Source organism: Carcharodon carcharias, chromosome 2 (genome assembly GCF_017639515.1).
Source record: "Carcharodon carcharias isolate sCarCar2 chromosome 2, sCarCar2.pri, whole genome shotgun sequence".
Taxonomy (NCBI): Eukaryota; Metazoa; Chordata; class Chondrichthyes; order Lamniformes; family Lamnidae; genus Carcharodon; species Carcharodon carcharias.
The window spans coordinates 56782174-56801423 of NC_054468.1; the positions used below are offsets into that span (position 1 = coordinate 56782174).

General features: G+C 44.9%; 1 protein-coding gene across 1 annotated transcript in view; it reads left to right on the forward strand.

The window, feature by feature from the left end:
- Positions 1 to 19250, forward strand: part of golim4a (golgi integral membrane protein 4a) — a 149327-nt gene that overhangs the window by 79975 nt on the left and 50102 nt on the right. Inside the window, exons 8-9 of the mRNA XM_041177301.1 lie at positions 532 to 723; positions 3918 to 4253. Of these exons, the coding sequence (XP_041033235.1) occupies positions 532 to 723; positions 3918 to 4253 (528 nt within the window). The remainder of the gene's footprint in view (positions 1 to 531; positions 724 to 3917; positions 4254 to 19250) is intronic.

Consider the following 19250-nt stretch of genomic DNA (forward strand, 5'->3'; position numbering starts at 1 on the left):
GCTATGGCAGGGCATGGTAATCCTAGTTCGTGCTCCTGATTAATATCTAATGTCCTTTCTGGAAACTACACATAGACTTTGGAGGACAACAAGGCCAGGTCTGTGCAGTCTGGCAACACTCACTGCCTTTGTTCCCATGTGAAAATAAAAGAATGTGAAAAATGGTCCTTTGGGCCATATACTCAAAGTAAATTAGTGCCTATGAACTGTCGTGCAGCAAGGAATAGGACCTTCAAGAGAGATAAAATCGCAAAAAGTAGACTTCCTGACTGATTCATGCCTGAAAAGCTATTGGTGCCACTAAGAAAAATTGTGATACTTTTTAACACCAGGCTCAACTGTGTTTGTTTTTCCTAAATGACTGATATACATTAAGCCAACATAGACATAATGGACAGAAAACCCTCTTCTGTGAATGCTCCTGTGAATATACTTTGGGGTAATGTCAAGTTCTGTGAACATCCCCATGGCTTGTATTTGAATTTATTACCCATTACCCACACTATGATTATTTTTTTGTTTAAATTACAGGCTCAGGTAGAAGAATACAAACAGCTCAGAGAAACCTTAAACAAAATGCCCAGCCTAAGACAAACAGAACAAAGGCCACCTCTCAATGCAGAGAAATCACAGCAAGGTGTTGCTGAGCCCTTACAATATCACAACAAGCTGGGAGCACGAGATCAGATACCATATAGAAGTGAAGGTAACCAGCATGATGAGGTATGTCAAAGTGTAATTGAAATAGAAAGCAAACTTGTATTACTTTTCTTTTTGATTGCACGAACAAGATATAGAATTGGACTATCAATTTCTAACCATGATGACAAGCTGGAATAACAACAGACAACACTGAAAATTAATTAATTACTATTTTGGATATAAACACTTGATCAGATGTAGGCAAGAGATTAATCTCATGAAATTAAACCAACTTTTATTCAAATGCTGACGGATCTGCTGTATTTTTCTAGCCTCTTTACTTTTTATTTGTGAGCCAGTGGTTAGATTCTCTTGTTGCAGTGTTCATCAGGCCAATTACATGAATATTTTGTTCTGAAAATGTATTGCAAAAATGACAAAAACAATTGAATGTTCGTATTCAGCTTCCATAGCTTTTTGCCAAAACCTTATGAGACTTCCAGGTATTTTTGTTTTTGTTCTAGATTTCCAGCATCTGCAGTATTTTGCTTTTACCTTATGAGACTTCCACATGTTGTTTTCTAAGAAATGGTTAAACAGAATTAGTCATTTAAAATTCATTATAGTTGAGCTGCACCATGAATTGAAACACGAGGCTCTACTCATATTTGTGGGGGTGTTTTCCTGTCGTGGCTTTGTGCAGACTATAGATGGATCCAAAAAGATTTCTTCCAGTTAGTATTTCTAATGAAATTGTAACCTACAAATACCAACCAGATAAAATCTTGCTGCATATGTTTATAAATTTCTTTCACAGTGTATAGAAAAGCATGACCCTTGTTTCTGATCTATACCTTAATTATGGAAGAAGTAAAGAAACTGCATTCATGTAGCATCTTTCACAATCTTAGGACATCTCAAAGCACTTCACAACCAATTAAGTACTTTAAAGTCTAGTCACTGTTGTAATGTAGGGAACCTATGGGAAGAGAGAGACTCCTGTCTGCCAGTTCTTAGCAACCAAGATATACGTACTTCAGGTAGCCTGAAAAATCTTCCTTTTTGGTAAAGGGCCACAGTACACTGGTGTCTAATGCTGGATAAAATGAGTCAGATTGTCAAAAGAATGGCTTATGTAGACAGTGAAAAAAATCACAATAACGCAGTAGGGTTTATTAAACTTGAGGCATATTTTCAGGGTAAAAAAGGAAGCCTATAATCTAATCTATATTACGTGGGAGTGTTTGTAGCTGATGGATGCTAAAACAATTGCGTGGAACATAAAAACTGACTGTAAAAGTTTCTGTAGATATGTGAAGAGAAAAAGATTGGTGAAGACAAATGTAGGTCAGAAACAGGGGAATTTATAATGGGGAACAAAGAAACGGCTGACCAACTAAATACATGCTTTGATTCTGTCTTCACAAATAACATACCAGAAATGTTGGGGAACACAGGATTTTGTGAGAGGGAGGAACTGAAAGAAATCAGTATTAATAGGGAAATGGTGTTGGAGAAATTGATGGGATTGAAGGCCGATAAATCCCCAGGGCCTGATAATCTACATCCCAGAGTACTTAAGGAAGTGGCCCTAGAAACTGTGGATGTATTGGTGGCCATCCTCCGAGATTCTATAGACTCTGGAACAGTTCCTACAGATTGAAGGGTAGCTAATGTAACCCCACTGTTTAAAAAGGGAGGTAGAGAGAAAACAGGGAATTATAGACCAGTCAGCCTGACGTCAGTAGTGGGGAAAATTCTAGAGTCCATTATAAAAGATTTAATAGCTGAGCACTTGGAAAACAGTAGCAGAATCGGACAGATTCAGCGTGGATTTACGAAAGGGAAATCATGTTGACAAATGTACTGGAATTTTTCGAGGATGAGGTTGATGATGGGGAGCCTGTGGATGTGGTTTATTTAGACTTTCAGAAGGCTTTCGACAAAGTCCTACATGTCAAATTAAAACGCATGGGATTGGGGGCAATGTATTGAGATGGATAGAAAACTGATTGGCAGACAGGGAACAAAGAGTAGGAATAAATGGGTCTTCTTCCGAATGGCAGGCAGTGACTAGCGGGGTACTGCAGGGATCGTTGCTGGGACCCCAGCTATTCACAATATATATTAATGATTTAGATGAGGGAATTAAATATAATATCTCCAGATTCGTAGATGACACAAAGCTGGATGGGAGGGTGAGCTTTGAGGAGGTTGCAGAGATGCTTAAGTGTTATTTGGACAAGCTGGGTGAGTGGGCAAATGCATGACAGATGCAGTATAATGTGGATAAGTGTAAGGTTATCCACCTTGATAGCAAAAACAGGAAGGCAGATCATTATCTGAATGGCTATAAATTGAGAGAGGGGAATGTGTAACGAGACCTGGGTGTCCTCGTACACCGGTTGCTGAAGGTAAGCATGCAGGTGCAGAAGGCGGTACCAAAGGCAAATAGTATGTTGGCCTTCATAGCGAGAGGATTCGGGTACAGGAGCAGGGATGTCTTGCTGCAATTATACATGGCCTCGGTGAGACCACACCTTCAATATTGTGTGCAGTTTTGGTCTCCTTATCTGAGGATGGATGTTCTTGCTATAGAGGGACTGCAGCGCAGATTTACCAGACACCATCCTGGGATGGTGGGACTGACATATGAGGAGAGATTGAGTTGGTTAGGATTATATTCGCTGGAGTTCAGAAGAATGAGGGGGGATCTCATAGAAACCTATAAAATTCTAACAGGACTAGACAGGGTAGATACAGGAAGAATGTTTACGATGGTGGGGGAGTCCAGAACCAGGGGTCACAGCCTGAAGATACGGGATAGACCATTTAGGACTGAGATGAGGAGAAATTTCTTCACTCAGAGATTGGTGAGCCTGTGGAATTCGCTACCGCAGAAAGTAGTTGAGGCCAAAACATTGTATGTTTTCAAGAAGGAGTTAGATATAGCTCTTGGGGGCGAAAGGGATCAAAGGATATGGGGAGAAAGCAGGAGCAGGCTATTGAGTTGGATGATCAGCCATGAGCAGACTCGAAGGGCCGAATGGCCTACTCCTCATATTTTCTGTTTCTATGATTGCAGTCTGTATGGAATAATATCCTTGGGTGGACTAAACAATCATTAGAACAACTAAACAGCTAAATTCATATAAAAACACATCTTTAATATTGAAGAGATTTCATTAGGTCATATAAGAAGTGAAGAATTGTGAATGAGACAATAGAGCGGAATCAATGTACTCAATAAAAGTATACATCTATCTGTATTGCAGAAAAAAGATGTGCAGCAACATATTAAGCCAATGACAGGGGAGAATGATGACACTAAAATAAGAGAAGATAATGAAGGAGTACCAGGGAAGCAATATGCTCAACTTGAAAACTGGCAAAGGAATGAACATTCAGATTTGGAAAAACGTGAGTATGAACCACAGGAGCATCACCATGAGTGGGAACAGGAAGAGAAAGAAGATCATACAGTGGAGCAGACAGAGTTACATAGGCAACATCATGGGGAAGAAGAAGCTGAACATAATCTGATTGAACATCAGGACAATGAAAATTACCGTACAGAGGAACAGAATCTTGCTAGAAGCAGCCCTACTGAGGTAATACATGATAACTTGGTAAATAAACACTTACAGAACTGTGTAAAGATTGGGTCTAGTTCTGTCCTTTAGGAACTGGCTTTCTGGAGTGTAACAATACCTATATAACTTTAGCTGTGAAAACACTGTGCAGCTCTGTCTTTAGCTGTCTTTTGCTATTGTACTTTGTTAGATCAATTTAAGTCACATAACCTTTAGTAAAAAATAGTTGATCTCCCATTACATTACCAAAAGTTAAGAGTCCTATTTTAATATTCTTAATCCCAGTTTATGATTATTTCAGTCAAAATCTTTTTCTGCTTGTCTTTCATTCTTTTCCACTCTTCCTTCATTTCTATTTACATATCTCTTCCGCTCTCTGCACTTCTCTCTCTCTCACTCTGATATTTTCCTCTATTTTTCTATTTACAGTAATCAGTTTTGTATATCTGCTTGTTTACAACTGTTTCTTACAATCCTCATTTATGTCAGTCTGTCCTCATGTCCCCTTTTTTGTGCAAGCATCTTACTTCTTGTCTGTCTTAAACACAATTTGTTCATTTTTCCTTTATGCCTTACATTGTCCTTCCTTTTGTACTCACTTGTCATAGGGGCAGACATAGGGGCCTGAGTACAACTCCTTAGGTACAACTCAGAAGTTTGGAAAATGCATCAACTGTCAGCCAACTATCCTCCAAATCTTCTTTAAATATGGTCAAAATTAAACTGGGCGTAATAGCTATAAACCAGGAGAGGCAGTCAGGGCCCAAGGAAACCTCAAACCTACACCACCATATTTTTTCTTTGAGTCTTAAAATTTAAATTTGATCGTCATTTATGCACATCAGGCACAGCATGTCTTTAAAAAAACCTCACAAATGGGAACACTTTTCAATTTTTAAAGTGGCTTATACTCAGAGAAACAGAAAATTCAAAGCAAGCTCATACAAGACTAGATTTTGGACACACAATCTGACAGCACAGTGGCATAGGAGGGCTAAAGAGAGATGATGAAGAGATAGAGTTGCGTGTTGGCAATGTGTATGACCTGATGCCTTTGGATGATGTTGCCAAGGGCCAAGATGAGCAAGTGGAGAAAGCCAAGAAGAGATAGATACTTGGGGTCTGCGGAGGTGAGAAGAGAGATCATTATTGGACAGGCTTTGATTACAGTTGGATGAATAAGATTGGAATCAAGCAAACACGTTACAGCTGAGCTGTACTACAGAGGAGAGTTATTGAAGGAGGATGATATGGTTAACCATATCAAAGGCTGCAGAGAGGTCTAGGACTTTGTTTAGTGCTATTTCATCGCTATGGAAGGGGCAGAAACTTGATCAGAGAGATTCAAGCAAGAAGTTGCAGAAGACATGGGGCTGAATAATACAGGAACGGGGTGTGGGTGGGGGATGGACGACCTGCCCCCCACACCCCCCACCCGGAAACAATGTTGGCATGGAACTGACATACTCCATGCCGACTTGTCCTGTGGCCATAAAGTGCTGCAGGGTGGACATGAGGGCTGAGTGGGACTTCCGCCCCTCATTAGGGTGGAATTCCCACCCTCTGGAGCTGCCAGCCAATCCAATTGGCTGGCAGCTCCATCAGCCCCGGCAGCGCCAGGGAGGCATCACTGTCCGCTGCCAAGACTGCAGGTGAAGAAGATCAAGGCCCATGGATCCCTGGAGCAGCTAAACCTGGGGTCTTGGGAGAGTTTGGGTAGGTTAAGGGAGAGGGGTGGGATGGTGGGTTTAATGGAGGGAGCAGGTAGGAAGGAAGGGAGGGTTGACCTAAGGTGGGGGGGGGGGGGCTGACCCATGATCGGCAAAGGGCAACACCTTAAGAGCAACCCCTCCTACCTTCCTGCCATTTAAACAGGTAAGTTAAAAAGTCGGGCTGCCTGCTCCCGCCCGTTTTATGATGTGGGCAGCTGATTATGGGGGTTGATTTGCTTGATAGCAAGCCTAATTGTCTCTTGATTATTCATTTAAATATTTGCTTATTTTGGCACCTACCAACCCCCCCAAATTATGGGATGGGCACCCATCCTATTTTCCGTGTCCCCTCTTGCAGGAAATATGGCCGCTGGGGGCATGTAAAATTCAGCCCATGGACACAGATTTGGGAGTAGGCTAGAAATCTTTTATTTTTATTCTTTCATGGGATGTTGGCATCACTGACAAGACCAGTTTTTGTTGCTCACCCATAATTGCCCTTGAGTTGAGTCACCTTCTTGAATCGCTGCAGTCCATCTGATGTAGGTACACCCGCAGTGCTGTTAGGGAAGGAGTTCCAGGATTTTGACCTAGTGACAGTGAAGGAATGATGATATAGTTCATAGTCAGGATGGTGCATGGCTTGGAGGGATCTTGCAGCTGGTGGTGTTCCAGTGTGTCTGCTGCCCTTGTCCTTCTTGGTAGTAGAGCTCATGGGTTTATAAAGTGCTGTTGAAGGAGCCTTGGTGAGTAGCTGTAGTGTATCTTGTATTTGGTACAAACTGCTGCTGCTGTTCATCAGTGGTGGAGGGAGTGAATATTTAAGGTGATAGATGAGGTGGCAATCAAGCGGGCTACTTTGGCCTGTATGGTGTTGAGTTTCTTGAGTGTTGTGGGAGCTGCACTCATCCAGGCAAGTGGAGAGCATTCCATCACACTCCTGACGTGTGCCTTGTAGATGGTGGACAGGCTTTGGTGTGACAGGAAGTAAGTTACTCACCTCAGAAACCCCAGCCTCAGACCTGCTCTTGTAGCCAGAGTATTTATAGGCTGGACCAGTTAAATTTCTAGTCACTGGCTTCCCTCAGGATGTTGATAGTGGGGAATTCAACGATGATAATGTCATTGATTGTCAAGAAGAAGTGGTTAGAGATGGTTGTTGGAGATTATAATTGTCTGGAACATGTGTGGTGTGAATGTTACTTGCCACTTATCAGCCCAAACCTGAATGTTGTCCAGGTCTTGCTGCATATGGACACCGACTGCATCAGTACCTGAAGAGTTATGAGTGGTACTGACCATTGTGCAATAATCAGCAAACATTCCCACTTCTGTTCTTATGATGGAGGGAAGGTCATTGAAGCAGCTGAAGCAGCCTTGGACACCACCCTGAGGAACTCCTGCAGTGATGCCCTGGAACCGAAATGATTGACCTTCAACAACCACACCCATCTTCCTTTGTGCTCAGTATGAGTCCAACCAGTAGAGAGTTTTCTTCCTGATTCCCATTGGCTTCAGTTTCGCTAGTGCTCCTTTATTCCACACCCAGTCAAATGCTGTCTTGATGTAAAGGACAGTCGCTCTGACCTCACTAGTCTGTTAGGTTATAAATCGTTCCCTGTTTGTGATGCATTCATAAATGGACAGGGTGTGCCTGGGGAAAGCAGTTATCAATGGAATTCAATGAGGCTTCACGTAACGTTTTTGAATGGTTTGCTCAATTTATTTTCTGAACAGCGCCAGTGCTTTTAGGAATGTTTCTAACAAGCTTTGCTTGGATTCCTTGTATTGTTGTTTAAACCACTCACATTGTGGCCTCAAGTCTACTTTTCTGTCTACCCTCTACCCTTTGACTCCCTTGTCAATCAAGCATCTAACTAATTCAGCCTCAAAAATATTCAATGACCCTGCCACCTCTACTCTCGGGGAAAGAGAATTTCACAGGCTAATGACTTTCTGAGGGAAAATGAGCAGAATCTTGTGCTCTTGGGGGGAGAGGTTGGAGACGGGAAAGGCATATACTTAGTTGGGATGGTGGTGTACCGGAACCTGGCCACCATCCTGCCTCCACCAGAATTAAGTTCTGAGCGGGAAGCTCATGGTTGACCTTCCAACCCTGCCGCTCTGTGAGGCCCTTAAGTGGCCAATGGATGACCACTTAAGAGCCTTATCCTGCTGCCACTGGTATTAACTTAGTGGCGGGTGGGCCTGTTCAAACGTGGCGTGCAGAACAGGTAAAACTGGTGCAGCCAGCTTGTGGGGAGTGGGGAGTGGGGAGGAGTGGACTTTGTGCAAAGGCATTCGATGCCTGATTGAGGGACCAGACATTGGGAAGGTTGGGAAGGGCCCCCCACGTTACTTATCTTTGGCCTGGACTCCAGTGCCTGTCACAGCCATGGCCTCCCCAGTGGCACTGCTGACACAAGAGCTGCCAGCCTCTGATTGGCCAGCAGTTTTCGTAGGCGAGACTTCCGTCCCTGGATTCTTGATTCCGGTGAAGCCTGCTGCTGGCATCGCCACTGCCTGATTGGCTTGTGATTTGGTGCCTTCCCGGAAAGAGGTAGTACGGGTTTCTTGCCAGCTCTTCAGCAGGTAGGCGAGACCCCCGATGCCTCAACAAGATTCCACCTAAAATCTCACATCATCCATTTACTCGCACATCTAATTTAAATCTCAGTTATCCACACGTATAGATGGTATTTTCTAACTGGAATAAATAGACACATATCTTGCTTTTTTTAAAGATCTTATGATGATTTAGGATATTTTATATGACATTACAGTGACTTTTTATGCCCAAACACTGCAGTAATTTAGTATGCTTTTCAGTGTCTCTGCTCAAAAATGGCACAGGAGGGCAGCAGAGGAGTAACGAATTGTCTCATAAATGTTCCACACCCTCGTTCTTATAAATGAGTGAAATTGCTATTCTTGTCTGCCTTCTGTTAACTTTTAATTTTGTGAAGCAACTATTCCTGAATTAACACTCATTCTGCACTGTAGCATAAATGGCATGTGGCTGCAGGCAGTCCTTTCAATGGCATTATTTCAAAATCCTTAAACAATTCTTCTTCCTCTTCAGCAGTCCCTCAGGACTGTGGATGACTTTCTTCCACTCTGACATTGTGGGTCCTAAGATGACTAAAAAGTCCAATGCTGGATCCACACACTCTGCCATAGGTTGGGCAGATAGTTTTTCATGAGGCGCGTGGGTGGGACGTTTGGATTTTGGTACGATCCCTCTGCTATTTGTGCTTGGCCTCCAGCTGGGCCTGTCGAGGACATTCAAAATGGTTTGCACCTTCACAGATGCTTCTTCTCCAGTTGGGCAGTCTTGAGCAAGAGATTCCCACATATCGGTGGGGATATTGCATCATTTCAGGGAGGTTTTGAGGACATCCCTGAAACGTTTCCTCTGTCCTCCTGGTAATTGCTTGCTGTGACGAAGCTCAGAGTAAACAGCTTGCTTTGGAAGTCTTATGTCAGACATGCGGATGATGTGGTCCGCCCAACGTAACTGATTAGCCATAACCAGTACCTCGATACTGGGGATGTTGGCCTGAGAGAGGACATTGATATCGGAGCGCTTATCCTGCCATTGAATTTGCAGGATTTTGCAGAGACGTCGCTGGTGATATTTCTCCAGGGATTTAAAGTTTTTGCTGTATGCTGCCTACGTATCTGACGCATACAGGAGGGCAGGTAGCACTGCAGTCCTGTAGACCATAAGTTTGGTGCCGGGTTTCAGTTCCTTGTCATCACTCTTTTCCTCAGTCAGTCGAAGGCTGCACTGGCACGCTGGAGGCGATGATGAGTGTTATCATTGACGTCTGCCCTTGCTGAGAGGAGGCTCCCAAGGTATGAGAAATGTTCCACGTTGTCCAGTAGTACACCATGGATCTTGATAGTCTAGGGGTAGTGTTGCGCAGTTGGAGCAGGCTGGTAGAGGACCTTTGTCTTCCGGATGTTTGGCCCATTCTTTCATATACCTCTGTGTACGCTTCTGATATGTGCATACGCAAATGTCGTCATTGAACTGCAGCTTGATGACAGAGGTTGGGGTGACATTGGTTCTGGACTGCAGATGGCATAGGTTTAGTAGTTTCTCGCTCATCTTGTAGAATAGCTCCACTTCACTGGGGAGATGAAAACTTGGCTGCCCGCAGAATTTTAAATAATACAACGGGCACAATGGTTTTGCTTTACAGACTATGCTATTTAAAAATGACTGTGGCAGAAGATTTATGTTTTGCCACCACTTGATTAGCATTTTACAGTGAATTACTTTGAATAGCAGTATTTTATTATGGAGGCAAGGACAGCAGTGCTTTATATTCAAAACCATCAATGACAATGGGATGATTAACATGTTAATCTAAGTTTTCGACAGAACCAGTTCTGTCGAAGGGTCATGAGGACTCGAAACGTCAACTCTTTTCTTCTCCGCTGATGCTGCCAGACCTGCTGAGTTTTTCCAGGTAATTCTGTTTTTGTTTTTGTTTTGGATTTCCAGCATCCGCAGTTTTTTTGTTTTTAATCGAAGTTTTGTTGCTTGTTGAGTGAAAGTGTTGTCCAGAACAGCAGGAGGACTCCCTGCTATTCAAATTAAAAGATGCTGCCTTTTACAATGCAGCACTCTTGGTCGTGCACTAGTGTGTCTAGATTATGCCCTTAAATCTTAGAATGCGGTTTGAGCCCACAGCATTCTGATGGAGGTGAGAGTGCTGCAAACGAAGCTTAACAGTTGTGGATATGTACATTCTGAACTACAACTCAGTATGAGCTACAATGTACAGGATAGAGAAAAAGTTCTCGTTAGGCATAACCATCACATTAGTTACTAATTAACAAAGACTTGATGATTATACAGTTTTGTGCCCTTAAGTATAATTTAAGATGTAGGAGTTAACTTTAGTCACCATTTGAAGGATAAACCGTAAATTGTGGCTTATAAGTTGACCTGGCGTATAAGGTGATCCCATTTTTCCAGCCTTCAAAATCATGATTTTCCATATACTCAGTGTATAAATCAACCCCCTTTTGAACCACAACAAGCTATACTCACATCAGTAGTCAACCTCAGTTTTGCACTCCACAAGTGCATGTTTTACTTACCAGTACCTTATGACTGGGTGCAAGGGATCAAACAGGCGATACGGGCTGTGTTGCAAAGATGCGTGGGTGTTTGACAAGCCCAGTCTTTGCATCAGATGTTGAAAATATTTCAAACTGGCGACTATCCACACCCATGGTGGTGTTTCTCCTTTTTACTCAGCATTTAAGTTGATCCCCATTTTTGGAGGGATTTTTCGAGACTCAGCTGCTGACATCTATGGTACATAAATTATTATGTCACAAAATAACATGAGATTTTGAAGACTACAGTCTGCTTTATTATTCATATTTTACTCATTGAGGCTGTTACACCACCCACCCACGCACATTCATGCATTAGACTACCAACTTCTATTGATGCATTCCTGGAGGATTGATCATATGACACTTGATCACATGACACGCATGTGCAGATGATATTGTCAGAGTTGGGCCTGCTGTAGTAAAGTGCCTCTGCCCCTGGCTTTTTGTCAGCAGTTGTCCCTTGAGAAACTCTGAGAACTGAGAGGCCACCTCCTAGCAGATGAGAAAAATGTACAAGTGCAAGCTACAGATGTGAAACAATGTAGTAAAGTCCTGGTGAGGAATTAGTCAGAGTGTGAGACCTGGGGGAGAAATTTCTGCATGTCAGGCGGGCTGGTCGGGCACGGAGCCAGTCGTTGACTGTGATCGCCATTTTATGTGGGCGGGTCAATTAAGGCCTAGCCTAGCATGAATCGCGGCTCCCGAGGACAGCGGGAGGGGGAGGGCGGTGCTGGGACTGCAATGACCACCAGATCCAGTAGCGACCCGGTGGCCTGTTTAAAGAGCAGGCAGGAAGCCTTTCAAAGGCTGGCAACCATAGCGACCAGAAGGTCCCCCAAGAGCGCTGTTGGAGAGCAGGCCCGGAAGGTCAGCGGGGCACCATGCCCCTCGATTCTCAGTTGAGTGCCTTGCTGCCCTCCTGGAGGAGGTGGCAGCACGGCGTGAAATCCTCGTGCGGAGGGACAGGAGGAGGAGGCCCCCCCACATGATGAAATTTGCTTGGGAAGAGGTGGTGCGACATATCTGGATTCAGTGCCGCAAGCGCTTCAGTGAGCTGATGCGATTGGAAAGGGTGAGTACCGTGTTGGAATGGGTCAGAGCAGTTGGGTTGCCCCACCCCCCCCACCTCTGAATGTAGTTAGTGCATTGAATCATTCACAACATGTGGCCTTTGCTGGGTGGGCCAGCATTTATTGCCCATGCCTAGTTGACCCTGAGAGGGTGGTACTGAGCTGGGTTCTGTATCGGCTGTGTGTGGTACACTTACACCCACAGTACTGCTCTGGGGGCGACCTCCAGGATCTGTACCTAGGCGCAGTGCTGGAACTCCAAAACATTTCAAAGTCAGGCTGCTGACTGACTGGGAGGGGAACTTCCAGGTGGTGGGGCATCCATCTATCTGCTGCCCTTGGCATTCTACATGGTTCTGCTTCCTTGCTTTGGAAGGCCATACAATTTTGGGTGGCAAATGTGATGGAGGCAGCATCTGGGCAAGATGTCAGCTCTGGCTGCTTGGTGTGAGTGTACGGCTGCTCCAGGGTCACGATCCACATGAGCCCTGTAAGGTTTCACTCGGGTGGGGGTGGCAAGGCTGCAATGGCACTGCAGGTACAGGGTGGACTAATCAATGCTCCTCTCTTCTTTCAGGAGAATACCGCACACAGTAACTCAGAGCGGACTGGCGAAGGGCAGGCACTGTTGGCGATTCTCACCAGATACAAGCAGGAGGCTCTCGAGCTAGAGAGACGCTATGCACCCAGGTCTACTGGTAGCGGTGAGGCTGGAGTGCCAGTGGGAGGTAAGAGTGCCGTGCACTCGGGAACATCTGTTCTTGCAACCATTCCACTGTTGCCTGTTTAGTGAATTCAGCTTCCAACATGAGTTTTCCATTGATTATGGAAGGAGGAATGCATCCTGATCCAGGGGCCAGGCATGCACATTAACAGTGTCTCGACTTCAACTAATCAAATGTCCTTGTTCTTCCTTTCAGCCTCACTGGAGTAGGGCCGGAATGTGGAGGCACAGGGCCCGCCACTAATACCTGAAGGTCCTGACGACTTACAAGCACCAGCGTAACACCATCTCAGCCAGGCAGACAACAGGGCAGATACCAGCACCTCGGATTAGATCGTCGGCTAGTGTGCCGGGGCACTGTAGTGAGGGCACTTCACACTTGCTTGAAGTGCAGGCGGAGACAGAGAGTGCCCGTGGTGCTGGCAGTCGGAGGACTGCAGGGGACCAGGAACATGTCCAGTTGGTGGCTGATGATGTGCCTCTGGAGTCGTCCCTGAGGCAGTAGATGCTGGAAGTCCAGCAGGGTATGCGGGAGGATCTGGTGGAGATATATGAGGGAGTGCGTGGCATGGTTTCCATGATGGGGGAGTCCATCCGGAGAATCAGCAATACATTGACCCTCATGGCCGAGCGCAATGCTTCGTCCATGGACAGAGTGGCAACTTTCATGGAGAAGCTCCTCCAGGGCTTCCTGGGGATACACTCTGACCTGAAAGCCCTCACAGTGGCGTTGACCTCAGCTGGTAAGTGTCAGTGTTGGAGATGGATTGGGCACCCAGTATCCCAGCTAGGTGCCCACCCATTAATGGTGAGCAGGGAGGTCTGAGGCGACTTCATGTTGGTGCCTGTTGTCTCTGCGGGCTCCTCTCAGGGCGTTCCTGATGAGGGCAGCAGCTCCTCTGCCCCACTGCCAGTGACCATGGGATCCGATGACGTTGCGGCGACTGGGGAGATGCCAGCCGTGGCACTGGCCGCGCCCTCCCAGACGGGGCCATCACAGGCTCCACAGGCCAGAGGTCGCCCGGCAAGGTCATCAAGACCAACAGGACAGCAGAGTGAGCAGGCTGTCTCCAATGCCAGTGCCTGCGAGGAAGGAGCATCTCGACGTAGCAGCCAAAAACGTAAGCGTAAGGCACCTTAGGCACACTATGGGCTTATCCCTGGTGGTTTTCTGTTGCCCCGATATTAGTTGATCATTAGTCGGTGTGCAGCTCAATACCTGTGAATGAAGTTTCTTTTCTGTTTTTTTTTGTGAAATCATTAAATGCTTTAGTTGTGAACAAGGCTCAGGGTGATTCCTTACTTCTGCAGGTGGACGGGAACCCATGATGTTATGAGTAACCTGTTTGTCATTGAGCTTTATTGACAAGGCACATAGTTAATGTTCCTAATCCAGCAGATGTTGCTCTCAGGTATCAAGTATGGAGCCTGCAGCCCTGGCTTGTGTTGGAGGTCCATCTGTGGTGGGCTAGCTGAAGGTTCATTGGGTTAAAGTCTCCTGGGTATCCGTGCCTCCCTGGAGGTTGCCCGGATCAGCATCTATCATCTCAGTGTTCTCCTGAGCATGCTTTTCCTCAGACTCACTACTGGACTCATCGTGTGCAGACAGAGCATCTACGTATACGTCTTCTTCCTCCACTGCGTCCTTTCTAGCGCCAGATTGTGGAGAGTGCAGCATGCAACCACTATCAGCGACATACGAATTGGGGGCTATTGGAGTACATGCCCTGAACGGTCCAGTCATCGGAAGAGCATCTTGAGAAGACCGATGATTCTCTCTACCATGGCCCTTGTGGAGGCCTGGCTCCTGTTGTACTGCTGCTCGGTCTATGTTCTTGGATAGTGGAGAGACGTCATGTGGAGGTATGGCTCCTATTGTACCTCTGCTCAGCTTCTGTTCTTGGATGGCAGAGAGGCGTCATGAGCCACCTTTTGAGGGGATAGCCCATGTCACCCAGCAGCCATCCATCTGGCCGGGCTGGAGCACTGAAGAGCCTCAGGCACCTGGGAGTGTCTGAGGATGTATACATCATGGGAGCTGCCTGGGTACCTTGCCCAGACTTGCAGAATCAGCATCCTGTGATCACACACTATCTGTACTTTCATGGAGTGGAAGCCCTTCCTGTTGGCAAAGGCACCAGGCTCACCTGCTGGTGCCATGATGGCCACATGTGTGCAGTCTATTGCACCCTGGACGTGGGGGAAGCCAGCAATTGCTGCAAAGCCTCTGGCTCGCTCTGTCTGACTGGCCTTGTCCCAGCGGTAGCAGATGAAAGTGAATGCACGCCTGAACAGAGCGTCTGTTACCTGCTTGACACAAGTGTGGACAGCTGACTGGGAGGCTCCGCAAAGGTCACCCACTGATCCCTGGAAAGAGCTGAAGGTATAGAAATTGAGGGCAACCGTGATTTTCAACGGCACTGGCATGGGTGCCCACCCACACAGTTGGGGCTGATCTCAGGGCCTATCATCTGACAAATGGAAGTCACTGCCTCCCTTGAGAGTCGGAGCCTCCTTCGGCACTGCACCTCAGATATATTGAGGTAGCTGCTTTGCAGCCTGTAAAGCCTGGCAGTAGGATAGTGGCGTCTTCTGCAGCCCCTTCTGCCTTGGACTTCCTGTTGACCGTGTGCCCCTTGTGCCTGCACCTGTACTCCCAAAGGTGGCTCCCCTGGAGGCTGAATGTGGACTGCTGGCCTCTTCCGCCTTCTGGCCCTCCCTTCCTCCTCAGAGGAGGTGCCTCCAGTGGAAAGCACAATCCCCATTTCCCAAGGTAAGAGAAGGCTTCCTGAAACCAGCAAGGCCCCAAGAATGGTGTTTACTCCAGAGTGCTGACCTGAAGCCTGTTATTTCTGTACAAGCAGCTCTGAAGAGATTTGAAGTTCCCCTGTTCACACAGGCAAGTAGCAGTAAGTTTAAAAAGTAAATGTCCAACAAACACCACTCACGAGCCCACTCACCCCTCTTATCCTGCCCATGGCAGAGGTTTTTAAAAATCTGGCCCTCCCTGCCCATTGTGCCTATGCAACGTTCTGAAGATCACACAGGCTCTGAAAAATCTCCATCTATTAATGCCTCAAGAGGCCCGTTAATTAATGACATCACCACGCGTCCTTTTACGTGTTGGGCCCACTCCCGCACACGACGTCAAAATTCTGGCCCTGGAGATACGACTTTCTTTCAGCACTGGGACATGCAAGTAGAAGGAAGAGATCACTGATGTATTTTGAACTCAGAAGGAACAACAAAGTTGATATAATCATAATTGTTTTGATGCTATCAGATGGTAAGTAAGGATGTAATGCAGAATGAGAGATCAGAAATGAGATGGTGACCTTTTTTTTACTGAATCCAGTCTGGAAGTGTTGGTATGAGTAGAATGGAGAAATATTGCAGGGGAAAAAGAGTTGATTGGTATGAAAGAGGATGGGTAACTTCAGGGGAGGGGAAGCTTCATCGAAATAAGTGATGCAAGTGGTGTGCCAACAGTGGTTTTTGAATTTTGGACCACATAGAGTTCATATTGTTGAGGAAGGAGGTGTTAGAGATAATGGCATCCCAAGTTTTCAGTCAGAAAGAAGTTTTAATTGCATTTTATCTATGGATAGCATTTCTTCCCAAATCCAAACCCCTGTAGACTTTCAAATACTAAAAACCGTGTGACCCCAATGGTGGTACTGATAGCCACTGTCAGTGAAAGGACTATTGTATGCACAGAATAGCTGTATGAACACTGACTCTCTCTGCAGGCTGCCTGTGGGATTAGCTACACCAACTCGGGAAGAAGCCAGGAAAGAAGACATTGATTAGCTTGACAGCCTTTCTTCTGGGTATTCTTGGATTGGTACCTGAAAGATCAGTGCTTAATTCTGGGAGACTTCTGGACAATCTGGGAGAGTTGGAAAGCCTAACACATATACCCATACACAACATGAGGACATAGAAGATCATGTTGAGTGCTCTTTTACTTCTTACTTGATACAAATTTTAAGATATATATACTATATATACTAAGGGACACAGTTTGAGACTAGGAGTTCTACTGTTTAAGATGGAGATGAAGAGAAATTCTTTCTCTTAAGGAGTCATTAGTATATGGAATTCCCTTCCCTAGAAAGCAGTGGAGGCTGGATCATTGAATTTATTCAAGGCAGAGTTAGACAGATTTTTGATAAACAAGGGAGTCAAGGGTTATGGGGGAAAATGGCAAAGTGGAGTTTAGACCACAACCAGATCAGCCATGATCTTATTGAATAGAGGAGCAGGCTTGAAGGGCTGAATAGCCTACTCTTGCTGTTAAGGCTAATGTTTCTAATTACTCCATTAAGGTTAAAAATGTCATCTTTGGGCATTTAAACTCCTGCAAGCCAACTTAATTACCCATAGCTGAGAATGTCCCCTTTTGGGATTTGTGTCATTGTCTTCTTATTATATACCTTCCTCGTTCTAATTCCTATGCTAAGTCATCAACATGTCACTGATGTGATTCTTTAATGCTTTATTGTCGTTTTAGGGGGCAAGTGTGGTGAGCAGTGTTCAGTTCCAACCTTTTATATCACTGATTACTTTCAAAATGTATTGATTTTTGGTCTAGAAAACTAAATTACCATTTCACATTGTACTGAAGTCTTCAGTTTGCTTCAACAACATGACAGCTGTTTGCCTCTACCCAGAGGCAGATGCCTGGAATTTTGTGGTAATCTGGCTGCCTATCTTAGAAGCTTTTCTTCCTTTGACTGATTGTGTAAGCGCCTTCAAAAATGAAGTCAACAACTCTGTTGGTCATGTAATGGCATGTAGGAGAGTAGTTTGCTGTTCTCATGTTTAAGAATGTATTGAAGTCTGTTACTTATGTGGAGGGAGGAGGAAAAAGAAATTTAATACCTTAAGGGTCAAAAATCTAGAACTCCCTTCCTAACAGTACCGTGGTGAACCTGCATCAGATGGACTGCAGCGATTCAAGAAGGTGGCCAACCTTCCCAAGGGTGATTAGGGATGGACAATAAATGCTGGCTTAGCCAGCGACACGCATTTCCCGGAATAAAAGGAAGGGAAAAATACAGAAGGCATGGTGCAATGGGTAAATAACAGCAGGCCAAACTACGTTAGTTAACCAATGCTCTCCTGGTGTTTAATCATAACCAAAAATCCTTTTATATATGAACGTATAAATTAAGAACAAGAGTAGGCCATTGGCCCCTCAAGTTTGCTCTGCCATTCAGTATGACCATGTCTGAAATGATCATGGCCTCAATTCTACTTTCTGCCTACGCCTGAGAGCCTTTGATTTCCTTGTTAGCCAAGAATCTGTCTACCTCTGCCTCCACAGCTGGAAGAGAGTTCCAAAGATTCACAACACTGAGAGAAAAAAATTCTCTCATCTCTAACTTAAATGGGAGACTCCTTATTTTTAAACGGTGTCCTCTAGTTCTTGTCTCTCCTGCAAGGTTCCTTTCAGCATTCACGCTGTCAAGTTCTCGCAGGATCTTATATGTTTCAGTAAGATCACCTCTCAATCTTCTAAACTCCAATGGTTACAGGCCTAGCCTGTCCTACCTTTCCTCATAAGATAACCCCAAGATCCCGGGTTTCAGTTGAGTGAAACTTCTCTGAACTGCTTCTAATGCATTTATACCCTTTCCTAAATAAAAAGATCAAAACAGTACACAGTCCTCCAGATGTGATCTCACCAACACCCTGTACAACTGTAGCAAAACATCCCTACTTTCATATTCAGTTCCCCTCACAATAATGGCAACTTTTACTCTGTCTTCCTAATCACCTGCATACTAACTTTTCCTGATTCACGTACCGAGAAGCCCAGATCCCTCTGTATCTCAGAGCCCTGCAATCTCTCTCCATTTAAATAATATGCTACTTTTCCATTCTTCCTGCCAAAGTGGACAAGTTCATATTTTGCCGCATTATCGTTCATCTGTCAAATTTTGGCCCACTCACTTAATATGTTTCTGTCCCTTTGCAGACTCCTTATGTCCTTTTCGCATCTACTTTCCTATTTATCTTTGTGTTGTCAGCAAATTTAGCAACCATACATTCAGTCCCTTCATCCAAGTCATTAATAAAAATCATAAATAATTGAGGCCCCAGCACTGATCCCTGTGGCACTTCATTCATCACATCTTGCTAATTTGAAAATGACCTATTTATGCCTACTCTCTGTTTCCTGTTAGCTAACTGATCCTCTAATGAAGCTAATACGTTACCCCCTACACCATGAGTTTTTACTTTGTGTAGTAGCCTTTGATGTGGCATCTTGTCAAATGCCTTCTGGAAATGTACCTAATGACATTATGCTGTGTCACAAATAATTTATTAATGTAATTTACTAAGGTTTGTTTACGCTAATGTT